The 14,143-nt window shown below is 34.7% G+C and overlaps 1 protein-coding gene across 1 annotated transcript in view; it reads right to left on the bottom strand.

The window, feature by feature from the left end:
* The window catches only part of LOC114150249 (transmembrane protein 132C), a 157,748-nt gene that overhangs the window by 9,377 nt on the left and 134,228 nt on the right, over positions 1-14,143 (bottom strand). Inside the window, exons 6-8 of the mRNA XM_028026592.1 lie at positions 12,168-12,311; positions 5,196-5,404; positions 865-1,174 (exon numbers count right to left, since the gene is read on the bottom strand). Of these exons, the coding sequence (XP_027882393.1) occupies positions 865-1,174; positions 5,196-5,404; positions 12,168-12,311 (663 nt within the window). The remainder of the gene's footprint in view (positions 1-864; positions 1,175-5,195; positions 5,405-12,167; positions 12,312-14,143) is intronic.

Raw genomic sequence — 14,143 nt, forward strand, 5'->3', positions numbered from 1 at the left:
TTATAAGGTCAAAGATTTAAAGTTATTGAAAGTGGCAATGAGAGCTAAGGATGAAAAGTTTCAGGTTGGTGTTGTGAAGTAAAAATGTTAAGGTCATGCTGTAAAACATCTTGGCCAAAGCAAGAAAATTATCATTTGTTGATGCCAAAATATAGCACACATAAAAATAAAATAAAAATATGGAGACTTTTGCTGACATTTTTGATGGGAATCCATTTTCGCAACAAATTAACAGCAAGGATACAATGCTGATGATGGAACAAACATGCATGTCCCCACCCAAAAAAGAAAATAGTAAATACACAACACACAGACTGGTCAAATCCTATCAATGCTAAGTCTTCAGAATGTGTGAGTAAAGAATTATGTGTATTTGTTCTCACTAAGAATTTAAATTGTGTAGTACATGGATTTCTCAGTGCAGAAAGTGTCTAACTGCATTCCAACTTGCTTTTATTCATGCAAAAGTATGTATTGAACACACACAAGTTTAGAAGTTAAAAGTGATCTAAACTTGGTAAAGTAACTTTGTATCCTATGGTAAGTAATTATGGTGAATAGACACAAGTCTACATATTGAAGACCAAATCGATGGGAGGCTGGCAGATTTTTTCAAAATCTTAAAGACTTGGTTTCCTACTATAAATAAATACATCTGAAATGCTAAGCAAAAACTTTATGCATTATGCCTGTCTTGACAACAGAGTTTGGAGTACAGGAGAATTTCACAGGAAAATTCAGAGTGGATGTATTAGTATTGCCAAAATATCTCATCTTGTTCCTGTTTAGCAAAGCTCATGTATTATCTTACAAACTGGATCATCCCCAATAATAACCTCAACATGAAACTGTTACTCACACTACCTGCAGTTTGGTGGTTCCAGAACTCAGTCCAATTAGCACTTGACTCTCCAGGAGCTCGGCAATCATCGGATCTTGCACCCTTAGAGACTCCTGGACAAGCTGCGTGACATCCACATGCCAGTCTGTACCCAGTAGGAAGTTTTGCTGACCCGGTCTGCCCTCTTCCATGGCTCCTCTAAATTCCCCTGCATCTGTAACAAACTGTGTGAGGACATGCAGAGAGGTGCTCTGGTACTGGGCTACACAAGCATTCTCTGTCCTTTCTTCTTGTCCATAGACGCCATCGTTGTCATCGGTGACTCTCTCGTATCTATGTGGCAAAGTAAGAGAAATGGATTTAATTTATTAGTTAATTAGTTAAGCAGATGAATGTTAGACACCATTAATATATTTTCAAATTGAGTCCGAGTTATAAAGCATAGTAGCTAAAGATCTCTTTCTAAATGCTGATCGACGGGATGCTTGCAAATCATGTTTTTCTGCATGCTTGCCTGGCTTTTCAAAAGCTACTCTGGCAGAGTTTTTAAAAAAATCTATTAAAATCAACTTGCAGAGGAAAACTGCTGCCTAGCTTGCTTTTTCATTTTCTTTAAAAGGGCAACTGATATTTCTCAGTATGTCTGCCATTTATTTGGCCCTTGGCAAATGCTTTGCAGATACAGCCATCTAAGAAAGCATGTGTTGTAGCAAATTAAAATTCCTCTACTGAAAGCATTTTCAAAACCTACAATTGAATTTTGGAACAGATTTAAGGTACACCTTACTTTTGATGTAAGTTAAATGATCCCCTTTCACATTAAAACATAACCATTCCAGGTAGGAAAGGAGCTAGGTTAGGAAAATAAAAATGCTTAAAATGACTAGAGGGCACACATTTTGCCTGCAAATCTCCATTTGGTTGAGTTGTGTATGTAGTATTGTTTCACTGCTAATGTTATAAACATCAAACATTATTTGAGCCATTAAAAACATCAGCCATATTTGCTTTGTCGTCAGTCTTAAGCATTTCAGAATAATTAACTCATTTTAATTTCAGACAAAGAGAAGCTTTCAAATGCCAATTTCATTCATTAAGGGTAACAAACTATCCAAACAAACCTGGCTCTATATGAACAATTAATCACCCCACTTCTTAAATGATTAACTGCGATTATTCCTGATCTAACTGCAATTAACCCTACTGAGTTACTGCTGAATAAAGGATTTTAAATATCAGCTGCCTGATAAACACAAATAACTTTAAAATAACTCTAAAGGCAACACATCATGCACTTATGTAAAGAAACTACACATGTAAAACAAAATCATTCTTGTTTTTTAAGGATTGTTGAAACACATAGTTTTGTCCTCCTAGATTTGCAGTAGAACTCACAACATTTCAGAAACGAAACATCCTTAGTCTAGTGGGAAGCCTCTAGGTTGAACAGTCACTTTTTAAGGGACAATAACTTTTCACATGGGGTCAGGTTGTTTAAAGATAACATTTTCTATTACGTCAGGTTATTTTAGCCAGTTCTCAACATTTCTTTGTTGCACTGAGATTTTTATATGTAGAAATATGCAAAAACTGAAGAAATCTGTAAGGGGTCTGATAATTTTCACAAGAATATAGATGCCCATATTCTAACTGTATTTCAGACAACGCTATCTGTGATCTAATGTTTTTATTGTTGTGTTATTTCTCAATTTTCAGATGTGACTCTCAGATTTTACCCATAATTTGCTTAATTTCTTCACTTCTCCTTGTTCACTTCTGTCCTGCACCTTCTATTCTCTATGCTCCAAGCTTTACTTGCTTCCATGCTGGTCAGGGGGAATGACCGTGACAGTTTCTATTAGGTTTAATGAGGCATGGCTTGTCAGGCAGAAAACGTGCTGACAGGTTAACATGTTGTGGCCCAGTGGCTTGGCTTACTTCCTAACCTGTCTTTACCGTATCCCCTTCCCCCTTTCCTTCACTTGAGTCGAGGGGACAGCAGTCCACATAGAGGTGACATTAGTGGCTGACAGCAGAAACATGGGGGTCAGGGCCTGTTTTTAACACTTAGTGACACATCAGCCAAGGTATTAGACTTTAATGAGGGGCCTTTTTAACTTAGGTGTAAATGAATGAGCTTTTTCTTGGCTGGAATGGACAAACAATGTTGGTAATTTTATTGTTACTCTCTCATTTACTTTAATTCTTTCAATTACAAAAACTATACATTCTTTATAAAGCGTTCCTTTATGTAACTGTGAGACCCCTCAGATTGTATGAATTTCAAAAAAGGACCTAAATTATATCTGTAAATGTTTCCATTTGTTAGTATAGTATAAAGTATATTTTTGCTTCAATGCTGTGCTCTAGATTTGGCAATATTTAGGATCTGTGCAGATGGTTTTAATATATGCTTAGCTTACTCAAAATTCAATCAATATAAACAACAACAACCAGACTGAAATATTGGCTTATATGAGCTCACTTCTGAAAATGAACATAAGCATTGTTGCTTACTGGCTGATGAGCAAGAAAATGCTGCATTACAAAACTGCTTAACTCGGCATAAACAGTCATTGGAAAAATGTCATTCATATTAAAGGTTTACATATAAAGACAAAATATATAATGGAAAAAAAAAAAAAAAAAAAATTATCTGGTCCTTACAAACATCTTAAAGGAAGTAAATTTAACCTTTTGTGTACCAACACACATACCAGACCCCACATTGCCATTATTTATGAAACACAAGAAAGAAAATGCATCCCATGATCCACTAGTGTCCAGAAAAGACTCTTTCAGCAATAGCTTGAGGTGATTGTATTCTGTGGTATGCGCCCTTCTCATTAAGCCCACTGCTCTTAACAACATGGCTTTGATTCATTGGGGTTTGCAGAAATTCATTCACGCACAGCTGTAATAAAGAGTCAGTCAGATTGAGGTCTGAACTTTGACAGTTCCATTGAAACATTTGTTTCATTTTTAGACTGTCTGTTAATATTTATTGCGTTTAGAATCATTATTCCGTGAACACAACTGTTTAAACCCGACTTACTTAAGTCCTGTTCTGCTACTGGAAAAGAGTCATTCTGCTGGCATCCCTTTTAAGCAGTCTTTATCCTGCGATGAACTTTAACATTTTACAAGAGTTATGTAAGGTCTGGAATGTAGCTCTTGGGTATTGTGCAATCTCTGAGAACATTGCATGACAAACTAATTTGTTTGGATGTCTATTCCTGGGAAAACTTTCTTAAATGTTTGTGAATAACTTTTCAAATGGTACTTGATATTACTGATGTTGTTTTACAATGACAATTTATTGTATAAATCTTTATTCTCCAGAACATTGCCAAATGCCTTCTTTTTATTGAGATGGTTAAACTTGCTGATGGCCACTGAATCAAGTGAATCAAGTGAACATTATTTGAAACATTTCAATGTCCTTCACTCTATGGAAACATAAGTGTTTTTTTTTTTCAAACAGCGGTTGTGGTTAGATTGAAGTTTAAACTGGGTGGATAAACTACTGCAGTGTTTCAAAGACATTAGAAAAGTAAAGTAATATTTCTCCTCATGCATTTGTATATGCAAAATACTTAACAAGTTAACAATGAAGAGGACACTACTTCAACAGCCACATATTTTTAAAGCCAAATTTTTAACCTCACTTTCAAAAATATTTCCCTTTGAAATAAACTTGATTTCTATTTAGTGTGTACCTGGAAAGAAGTTGGTGCCACTGGCACATAATAACAATATATTTGTTAATTTTATTTAATTGCTTCAGCAGAACTGTTTAGAAGAATCTATATTTCTATTCAGGTTGCTGTGCTTTCATTACTTTCTGGTATTGCCAAAGCCTCTTAATAATCCAAATCAGTATTCCTTCTTTTAATAAGTACTTTTTGGGACACCACTCTAGTGAATTTGTTGGCACTCATTATACATCTGAACTGCTTTTGCAGCTGCATTTCATGCCTCAAAGGTCTGCAAGACCAGTAAATTGTTGACTTTTTTTGTTGTGTTAACCAAGTCATGAAACATGCCCTAATGCAAGCACAGAATTTCTGCGATATTTCTTCTGAACACAAACAACACTTGGGTTGAAACTATTTTACTGTTGTATAATATTTTAATGTCTGGCTATATAGTAGATATATATATATAGCTAGACATTATATATATAGCCATTATCTGTTATACATCTGAATAATAGCAAAATGTGTTCGTGAAAAAAGGCAAGGTAAAGGTTGTGTGAGGACATTATTTCCAAGCTTTATCTCATCTTCCTTTGCCCTGTAGTGTTTTCATTTTAAAAAAGGAGGGATCAGTGATAATGCAAACCATGTCCTACCTCCTGCTGCCAGCACTAACAGGGACTCTCCAGCCCTTTATCTGACTGAGTTCGGGGTCAGATACATCTATGAGCAACGGTAGGCGGGGGATCCATACACTCATCTCCAGCTGTGCGCTCAAAAAACTGTAGGTGAAGTTGAGTGTCACCCTTCTCTTTCCTCTCGTCTCTTTTCCATTGACAAACACATAATCGCAGCGCTCGGATACCTGAAGACAGAGAAAAAACAACTCAAAAACAAATTGGCTTCAGACTATCTCTTTAACAAAAATAAAATCTATTTTGAACAAGGGGTTCATGCATTATCTTTATTTTGAAAATTAGGTGAATTCATAAAGCTTATTGTTTGGTATCAAAGAGGTTTCTCTCATATCTGTGTGTTCATTTTTGGACCATTGTTGTTGGCAAAACCTGTGAGGATCTGAACTTTTTGAGGTTTTCTGGTCAAAGTCACAGTTGAGAAATGAATCAGACTTCTTTCTTAATACAGGATATATCTTAAAGTCCTCTTACAAAAAAGTGTTTGCTCTTATATATATTAATTAGATTGCAGTAAGCATGTTCAATACTCATTTACTAATTTGAATTATTATTTCACTATTATTCCACTAACTATTTCACATATTAGTTTACTTCTTTTATTCATTTGGTTTACTTGGGTTGTTCAACACTGGGTGTGATTCATTGTATGTGCATTGAGTAAGTACTTTTTGCATGGGCGTGGGTGCATCATGTGTAGATGTGACATACATGTGTATGTGAAAAGCATTATTACATGGGCAAGTAGCTGGAATTTGATCCAACTGGACAGATGGATCCCTGCAAAGACACCAACCTGTTTTATCCAACTAGAGAACAAAATGCTCAGAACTAAATAATGACCAGCTGGATGAAGCACAAATCCAATGAGCTATCAAAGTTACTCAGATGAAGTTCCAACATGAAGAATGGTATATTCAGGACACTGTAAATATTGTCATTATAATATTCACATAACCTTTACAAGAACATTCTACATGTGCAATACAGGACATTTTAAATGTTTTGATTTTCTCTCTCATTGTAATCCTTTTGATCTATAAACCCATCACAAACTTGATTGGCACAACTGTTAATTTCAGCACAAATCCTTAGTAGTGACAATCGCCCCTTTCTAACAAACCAGTCAAAAGAAAACTGTCATCCGTCTTTGCATATGAGTTGGCAGCTTTAACTCTCAAATGGTGCGAGATCATCCCATCTCTCTGAGGTACAAAACTGACAGCTTTGTGTCTGTCAGCTTCTCCTCCTCCTCACCTTCATTACTCCTTCCTTATTCTCTCCCACTCATCGACTTTTATTATCAGTAAAGTGAGCATTACCCAAATCGCACGCATGTTGAAACCTAAATAGTGATTAAAAGTAATATGAAAACTGGGGGGATATTTAAAGCTTTAGAAATTATGTTTTATTAAGGCAAAGTCGAAAAAAGGACATAAATAAAACTGCATATTTAGATATTTCTAACTAGACCTATGCAAGAGCCACTGTACTGGTTCATATATTAAATAGATTTTTGTTATCCAAGTTGATCTTATCCTAACTGATATAAAAATAGTTGACAAAGCCTTAATGTAAGGTCATATTATGTGGAATTCCCTGCACAGTAATTACTATGCTACATATGGTTAAATTTCCAAGAACTTGTAAAACTCCTTCTTAAAGCTTCTGCAAGAGAAGTATGCTTTGAATGTATATTTTGCTCTTTTTGGGACTTAACAGTTTAAAGGCAGAGGTCATTGTCGTGGTGGAAAAGTGTTACGTCCTTCAATAAAATTGCATCACATGTTTGACCAGTAAAACCATAATGTGGATAATAATGGTTACATTCAAAGGGGAAAAAGTGTTTCCCTTTTACCCTTGTAGCAGAACACTTAATCTGTTTACAATTTCATAAATCATCACCATAATGATTTTGAATTTGTACACGGAAATAATGACACTAACATTTTATGCCTTGTAGTTATTACCCACTTTATGTCGATGGATGAAATCACTTTGATTTTAAAAAAAGATGGATTATAATAGATATTCCATCCATCCATCCATTTTCCGTGCACCCTTGTCCCTAATGGGGTCGGGAGGGTTGCTGGTGCCTATCTCCAGCTACGTTCCAGGCGGGAGGCGGGGTACACCCTGGACAGGTCGCCAGTCTGTCGCAGGGCAACACAAAGACATACAGGACAAACAACCATTCACACACAAACACACACCTAGGGAGAATTTAGATAGACCAATTAACCTAACAGTCATGTTTATGGACTGTGGGAGGAAGCCGGAGTACCCGGAGAGAACCCACGCATGCACAGGGAGAACATGCAAACTCCATGCAGAAAGACCCCGGCCGGGAATCGAACCCAGGACCTCCTTGCTGCAAGGCAACAGTGCTACCAACTGCGCCACTGTGCAGCCCATAATAGATATTATGAACCCAAAATTGTTTTCAACGTGTCCATCAGAGTCTCCCTTCTTATTTGTTTATTTTAAGACTTAAAAAGAATAACATGATCAAGAGGCATGATCTTGATCGTATTAAGGTTTTCAAACCATTTTTAACAGGAAATCTCCAATTTTCCTCAGCTTTGTTATTGCACTCCAGATACATTGGAATATTTTCCCTATTGAGGGCATTATAGGTGATAGCTTTAAAGATTGAACAGAGATTGTGCCATATTCTGCAGTACATTAGAAAGTGAAACTCAATTTCTCTCTACCTCTTATTAGTGGTAACACACACACGCACACACACCTGCACGCAAATCTGTGTCAGTTCACTGTGGACAATATTAAGTGTGTAGCCAGTCTTGTACCTTACCAATCATTACAATGACATGAATGGATGAATGAATCAATGACTTTAAGATAACTGGCTAAAACTAAATTAAGGTTTTGATCAGCATGCTGTACAGCACAGGGCCATGTGTTGAGGGCAAATCTATATTAAAAATATCTCTGAGAACCCAGTGAGAATAAATTTCATTTCACCCTATTTTTAAATTAGTACAAAAAGAAGGGTTACCTCTGGAAAAGACATGCTTCTTGCTATAAAGTTCAGTTAAGTAGGCTCAAATAACAAACTGAGAATTATGAGGCGGTAGCTCCAGACAGAAGTTATTATTAAGCTTAGAAAAAAAAAAATATTACTTATAAATTTATCTCGTGTCAGACGAGATCATCCTACTATTTCTAGTTAAAAGACACAAAAAATAATTATTTTTTTATCACTGTTGATTAAAAGCCAATGTCAAACATTGTCTTCCTGTGATTGGCATGTTTTTATAAACTATTTCACCAGTAAAACTTAGGCTTAATTAGCCTAGAGATTATCCGTGTCTTTTCTACACGCTTGATGATCTAACACTAGAAAAGTATGAAATCCTCTGTTTACAACAAATAATTTCACAAAGTACATGTCATCTTGTGGTTTTTAAACATTCAACTTGTATGTTGAAATCTACATCAAGTCAACTTTATCACGACACACTTTTGGTTTTGATCAGATCATATTTTCTCTTTTATCTGTTATTAAACATTTGTTAAAATACTTCCCTTGACCCGTAAGATTCATGTTGTTTGATTTTTCTAGTCTTTGTTTTGTCAAAAATCCTTAAAAAAGTGAACAAAAACAATTGTTAACCTATCTGCAGAAGGAAGGTTTATGTTCAGAAAAATTTATAGAAACACTTAAAAATGTATCACAATTACAAATTTTCTCATTTATAATTTGGTTATAGTAGACTGAAGTGCTCCAAAATATTATTACTCTCAATTATTAAATCCTAATGAAGGATAAAAATATCAAGGAGAACTCTTAATTGTTCAGGACATAGCTGTCACTAAAATAAAATATGGGGTTTTCCAGAGTTTTGCTCTAGGCGCAGTCCTATTTTTTTATAGATGCTCTCTCTGGGCAATATCATAAAAGAAAAAAAGGTGTTTCTTGAAAGCAAACATTTTGTTGTTGAGAAGATTATTTTTCTGTAGAAAACAGGTATGACTGGAGAGGGTTTTTTTTTCAATGTTAAATTATTTTATTAGCATTGTTTGAACATGCTAACTTAAGAATGAAAAGAAAAAAAACCTTTTACTTGTGACTATTAAAGAGTAACAGAAATAAGCATATTATGTATACATCTGGAGGGGAAAAAACAGTAATACATGTGCATCAGTTTTACAATTTTCATGAAGTTTACATTCAAGTCTGACTTGAGCTTTTCATAAGTTACATTGTGAAGAGCATTTGAAAGCCTTTAATCCTCTTAAATTCCACATGCTCAATAAAGCAAAGGCCTGCTAGATTAACATAAAAATTTCAAAGGTTTTAAATATAGATGATAAGCAAAAAAGGGAGACCACTTCCAAAGATAGAAGGCACTCTATGAAGCATCTGTTTTTCCCTCTAAAGTTTGTGATTATGCCACAGTAAATACCAATCACTTTGTTTACTCCTACTGACCTCCAATGATGGGAAACACATTTTAATTTTATTTATAGGATAGATATTTTAGAAATATTACTCAAAAAATATTTATCCAAGTGTATTTCCATAGGTTTTCATCTTTAAAGGATGTGCTCTGAAAAAATAACCAAAACAGAAGACTTTATGCAAAATGCACTTTTTAGAACTTTATATCACATTATAATTGTATTTCCTCATCAAAAACATACCAGTAGCATTGCTTCAATTTATGATACAAAATTTAATTTTTCTGAAGTTTATATAGATATATACAGCCTTTTCATAATAACTTGAGGTAACATAGTTTCTTGATTGTGGTATAAAATGGCCCTAAAATTGCCTGAAAAATACATATCACCCTTTTAAAAAACATGGGTCATAGATTCTTAATCTAAAACTGTTAAATTGGATAATTGTATTCTGCAGAAATAGAAAAAAAATCAAACACATACATAAAACTGTCTCAGATAAATTTCTAGACCAAATGTTTCTACTCTATAACTTCAGAAGTCTGTGCAACACTTTTTGAATTACTGAACCTCATTGATAATTTATTCACAAACTTCTTAGTGTCGGATATCTATTAATACACAGCATTAGCTTTAGTGCAGACACCCCTGCAAGTGAGCTAAAGAGGATCCATTCTGGTTTAAAAAGAGAATTTACTCTCAAACTCTAAATAAAACAGTGATTGTCGGGATACAATAAGATCAAAAACTGTGTTATTTTGAGATTCCTTTGATATTAGTTTTAAAACGCGGGGTGCTGCTTACTGCTCCCAAAAGCAAATGTGTGAGCTGTTGGAGCACCCGGTCCCTGGCCCACAAGGTCAACATCACAATATGTGGTATCATTTTGGTGGATAATGAAACCCTCTGAGAGATGCGCCCTGTCGCTTCTCTTCTCTTTGATCATCTATACTACATATTTATTGCTATATATACATACGTATTTTGCCTCCAAGAAGCCAGACTATCCTGTAATCTTTCACAGTGCTTCTGGGCAAAAGTTTTGTAGGTTTTCTTGAAGGTCTTTCAAAGTTTTTTCTTGACTTGATCTGAGTTTCATTCATTTTGTGTTTGATCTTTGCAAGTAATAGTCAGCATACTGGTGGGTATAACATCTTTGCAGCTTTTTGACAGTGAGATCAAGTGACTTTTTTTAAACGGAGAAGGGGCATGATCTACTAAAACAAGACCAGCTGGCATAGAATACTTTGTGTTGCAAGTAAAGGTACGTTTTGATGAATTTCTATGGGGAACAAGCAACCATAGTTTACAAATAAGTAAATAAATAAAAACAAACAACCGTCATGATTTGTGAAATTATTAAAAACGTTTTTGAGAAACAGAATATGTTGTGACAACTCAAGTTAAACCAGTAGAAATGGGATATTCTTTCAATTAGTTTTCTGAAATTGTATGCAAGTGATCTTTAAATTAGTCAGTAAAATTATGTTACTTTTATTTTGAAAGCAACCATTGTTTTTCTGCCTGAGTGGGCTCTGTTCTGGTAGACTGACTTTATTAAACATGCAAGTTGCCTTGGGAAATGCAAGCACACAAAATGTTGACAGAGAGTGCAAGTTTCACAGGACACGTGCAGATAGTTTTATAGATATCAAAGCTATTGCTGTGCCTAGTTTGGAGAAAAGTTCACTGTTTCTAAGAACTACAATAAAGTTGACATTATCAGACTGGAGATTAAGAGAAACAAAATAACTTGACCAATCGCAGAATTTTGCTATTTAAAACTGCAAGGTTAAAGCTGCAGTATGTGAATTTTATAAACAGTACGCTTAATTATATATGAATATATTTTATAAATTATGTTCACATATGACTTTCTGAAATTTAATGGCCATTCAATATTAATCTAAGCACAGACTGAACATTACAGATTTTGCATTGTGATGTCATTTCGGTGCATGTGGATGGTAGATACCAGAAATTTATGAATTGTTGTCGGGCAAACTGTTTGGAAATTTTCTGTCATTAGATATCTTAACAATGGACTAAGGGCAACCACAGTGTTGCAGTTGAAAGCTGTTCCCTGGTTGGTAAGACAGAGTATTCAAGAATAAAACACCATCTGAACAAATAGAGATCAAAAATATTTTATACAACAAAGAATACATTTAAATAGTGTTTCCATTCCCATCGTGGCTAAGAGGTTGCTACAAATTTCTCTTATTTACTTACCAAAAGCTGAAGAAAATGTCCAAAATTTAGTATAAATGTGTTTTTGCAATTTAGTTTTTAACCTTCTATAGTTATTAGCTGAAAGATTAGCTTGTAAAAAAAAAAAAAAAACACTTTTGGCAATTTTTATGTACGAGTTGAAATACTGTAATACTTCAGTCCGATTGTGTAATCTGTAAGTCCTTATGATCGCTTTTGAAAAAAATTCCTGGGCTATAAACAAATCGCCTAAAAACAGGCAAGGTGAAACCAGAAGCTTCACGACACACTAACCTTGATAACCTGTTCGTCTGTTGATTTGCACTCCACTGACTCCGTAACATCTGACACAGCACCATCTGTCCCTACAGTGACCACCTTAACAGGAACAGCAACTGTGCGCCCATTGAGGACAGCCGTATTCAGGATCTCAGTGTCCTGCAGAGAAACACAAGGAGAAACATTGGTAGACATTAGACAAGGTTCCATGAGCTGATTAAAGCAAAAATAAATCAGGCAGTGTGGAGTGGCAATTGAGGCTACAGAAGAAAGAAAGTGACAACCACAAATCTGCTAAAAAAGAAATTGTTACAATTTTCCCCTCTTTATATCCTTCCATGTCAACCAGGTATTAACTGTACTTTTTCTCTTCAAGTGTACCCAGTTATGAAAACATTGTGCATCATCAGAAATCCCCCCCCCAAAAAAAACATATTCCCCATTTACATAGACCCTAATAAAATCATTTTTCTGGCAGATGTTATTTGTTTTTATCCAAAGTAACTTCTGCTTTTCTGTTGTAATAAAAATATCATCAGATTATGCTAGACATTTCAGATCGTAAATAATTTTTTTATACCATGAAGCACGTTTTTGTGTTTGTGCTCAAGCCTACCATACTGTCATTGTGCGGACCAATGGCTAAATATAATTAAGAAGGAAATGGACCTCCAGATTCTTTGGTGTAACTCTTGGCTATACTGTATATGAAACATGTGTTATAGTTTAGCTGTTTCAAAATGTGTTACAAATATTCCTTTCCATTCTTGTAAATATAATGTTTTAATATTTGAAAAATGGAACCCTTTTGTTCTCAAGCTGCAGCAAAAAAGTAAATTTGGTAGAATGTCTGAAAGAGAAGTTTTGTTTCAGTACATAAAGTCACAGACAAGAAACACTGGGAAAAAAAAGCAGCAAGACTGTGCCCTTAAACTTAAAGACAACCTTTAAATGCCACGTATTTGAAGGTGCCATCTTCTGCAATTATAGTAAATAGTCACCATCTGAGACCCTTCACATGAAGTGCCCCTTTGAAACATGCTCAAGAAGCCCAGAAAATGGCAGGTAGCTGTCAGTGGTAATATTTACTTTCACAGAGATGGTATAAAGCAAAAAGGGTGTTTTTACTCCTTGCTTAAAGGTCTTTGGCACCAAGTAAAGATTATTTTTCTTTCCACCAATCGATTGAGAAGAAGTGTGAAAAATGGCAATGACATGTTGTGGACAGCTTGCTGACAGTACTTGTCTTACAGCTACACCCAAACAGAAAAATTGCTCAGTAAGCTGCTGTATTTACTGATTTTAAAATCAGCTCTATAAATGCTGGGCCTCTTGAAAAACATGAATACATACAGACTAAGAGCGAGAAATATTGATGTGTAAATATGATATGTAAATAATAAATAATAAATACACAAAAAACATACTTTTATTTGATTATTACCATCTTTTGGCACAGTTTGTTGTAAATGATTCACCACTTTCAGATTTTAATAATTATGAAGCACTCACTACAAAATTTGAAGGAATTCATAAAAGAGATCCAAGCAAAAGAAGGTAACAGGAAACAGCCTTATCATAGAAAAGGAAAGGGGGTATCTGGTTTACTTTCTCAAAACGAGCTTGCGCTTCTGCAGAGGTTCCATCAAACCACCTTCGATTACTGCTATCATGCAGATACAAGAAGAAGCCATGATCATCTGATGCATAAAAGCATTCAATAATAAGTTCAGTGTTCTTTTTTAAAACATCTCAAAATGGTACCTAAACATATGTTACCTTTCTACTAATACAGTAAAACGATGCACGATATATTTTAGAACGTACAACCAAAAATTAAAGGAAAATTATTTCCTTTCGTGAAGTAGAAAAAGTTGTTTCTTTGCAGCTCTCCTGCAGCAACATCTCAAGTATAAAGATAAAAAAATACATATAAAATAGAATGACAATGATATGTTCAAGTAAATTGCAGTCATTTAAAAGATATCACA

This window comes from Xiphophorus couchianus, chromosome 8 (assembly GCF_001444195.1).
Source record: "Xiphophorus couchianus chromosome 8, X_couchianus-1.0, whole genome shotgun sequence".
Lineage (NCBI taxonomy): Eukaryota > Metazoa > Chordata > Actinopteri > Cyprinodontiformes > Poeciliidae > Xiphophorus > Xiphophorus couchianus.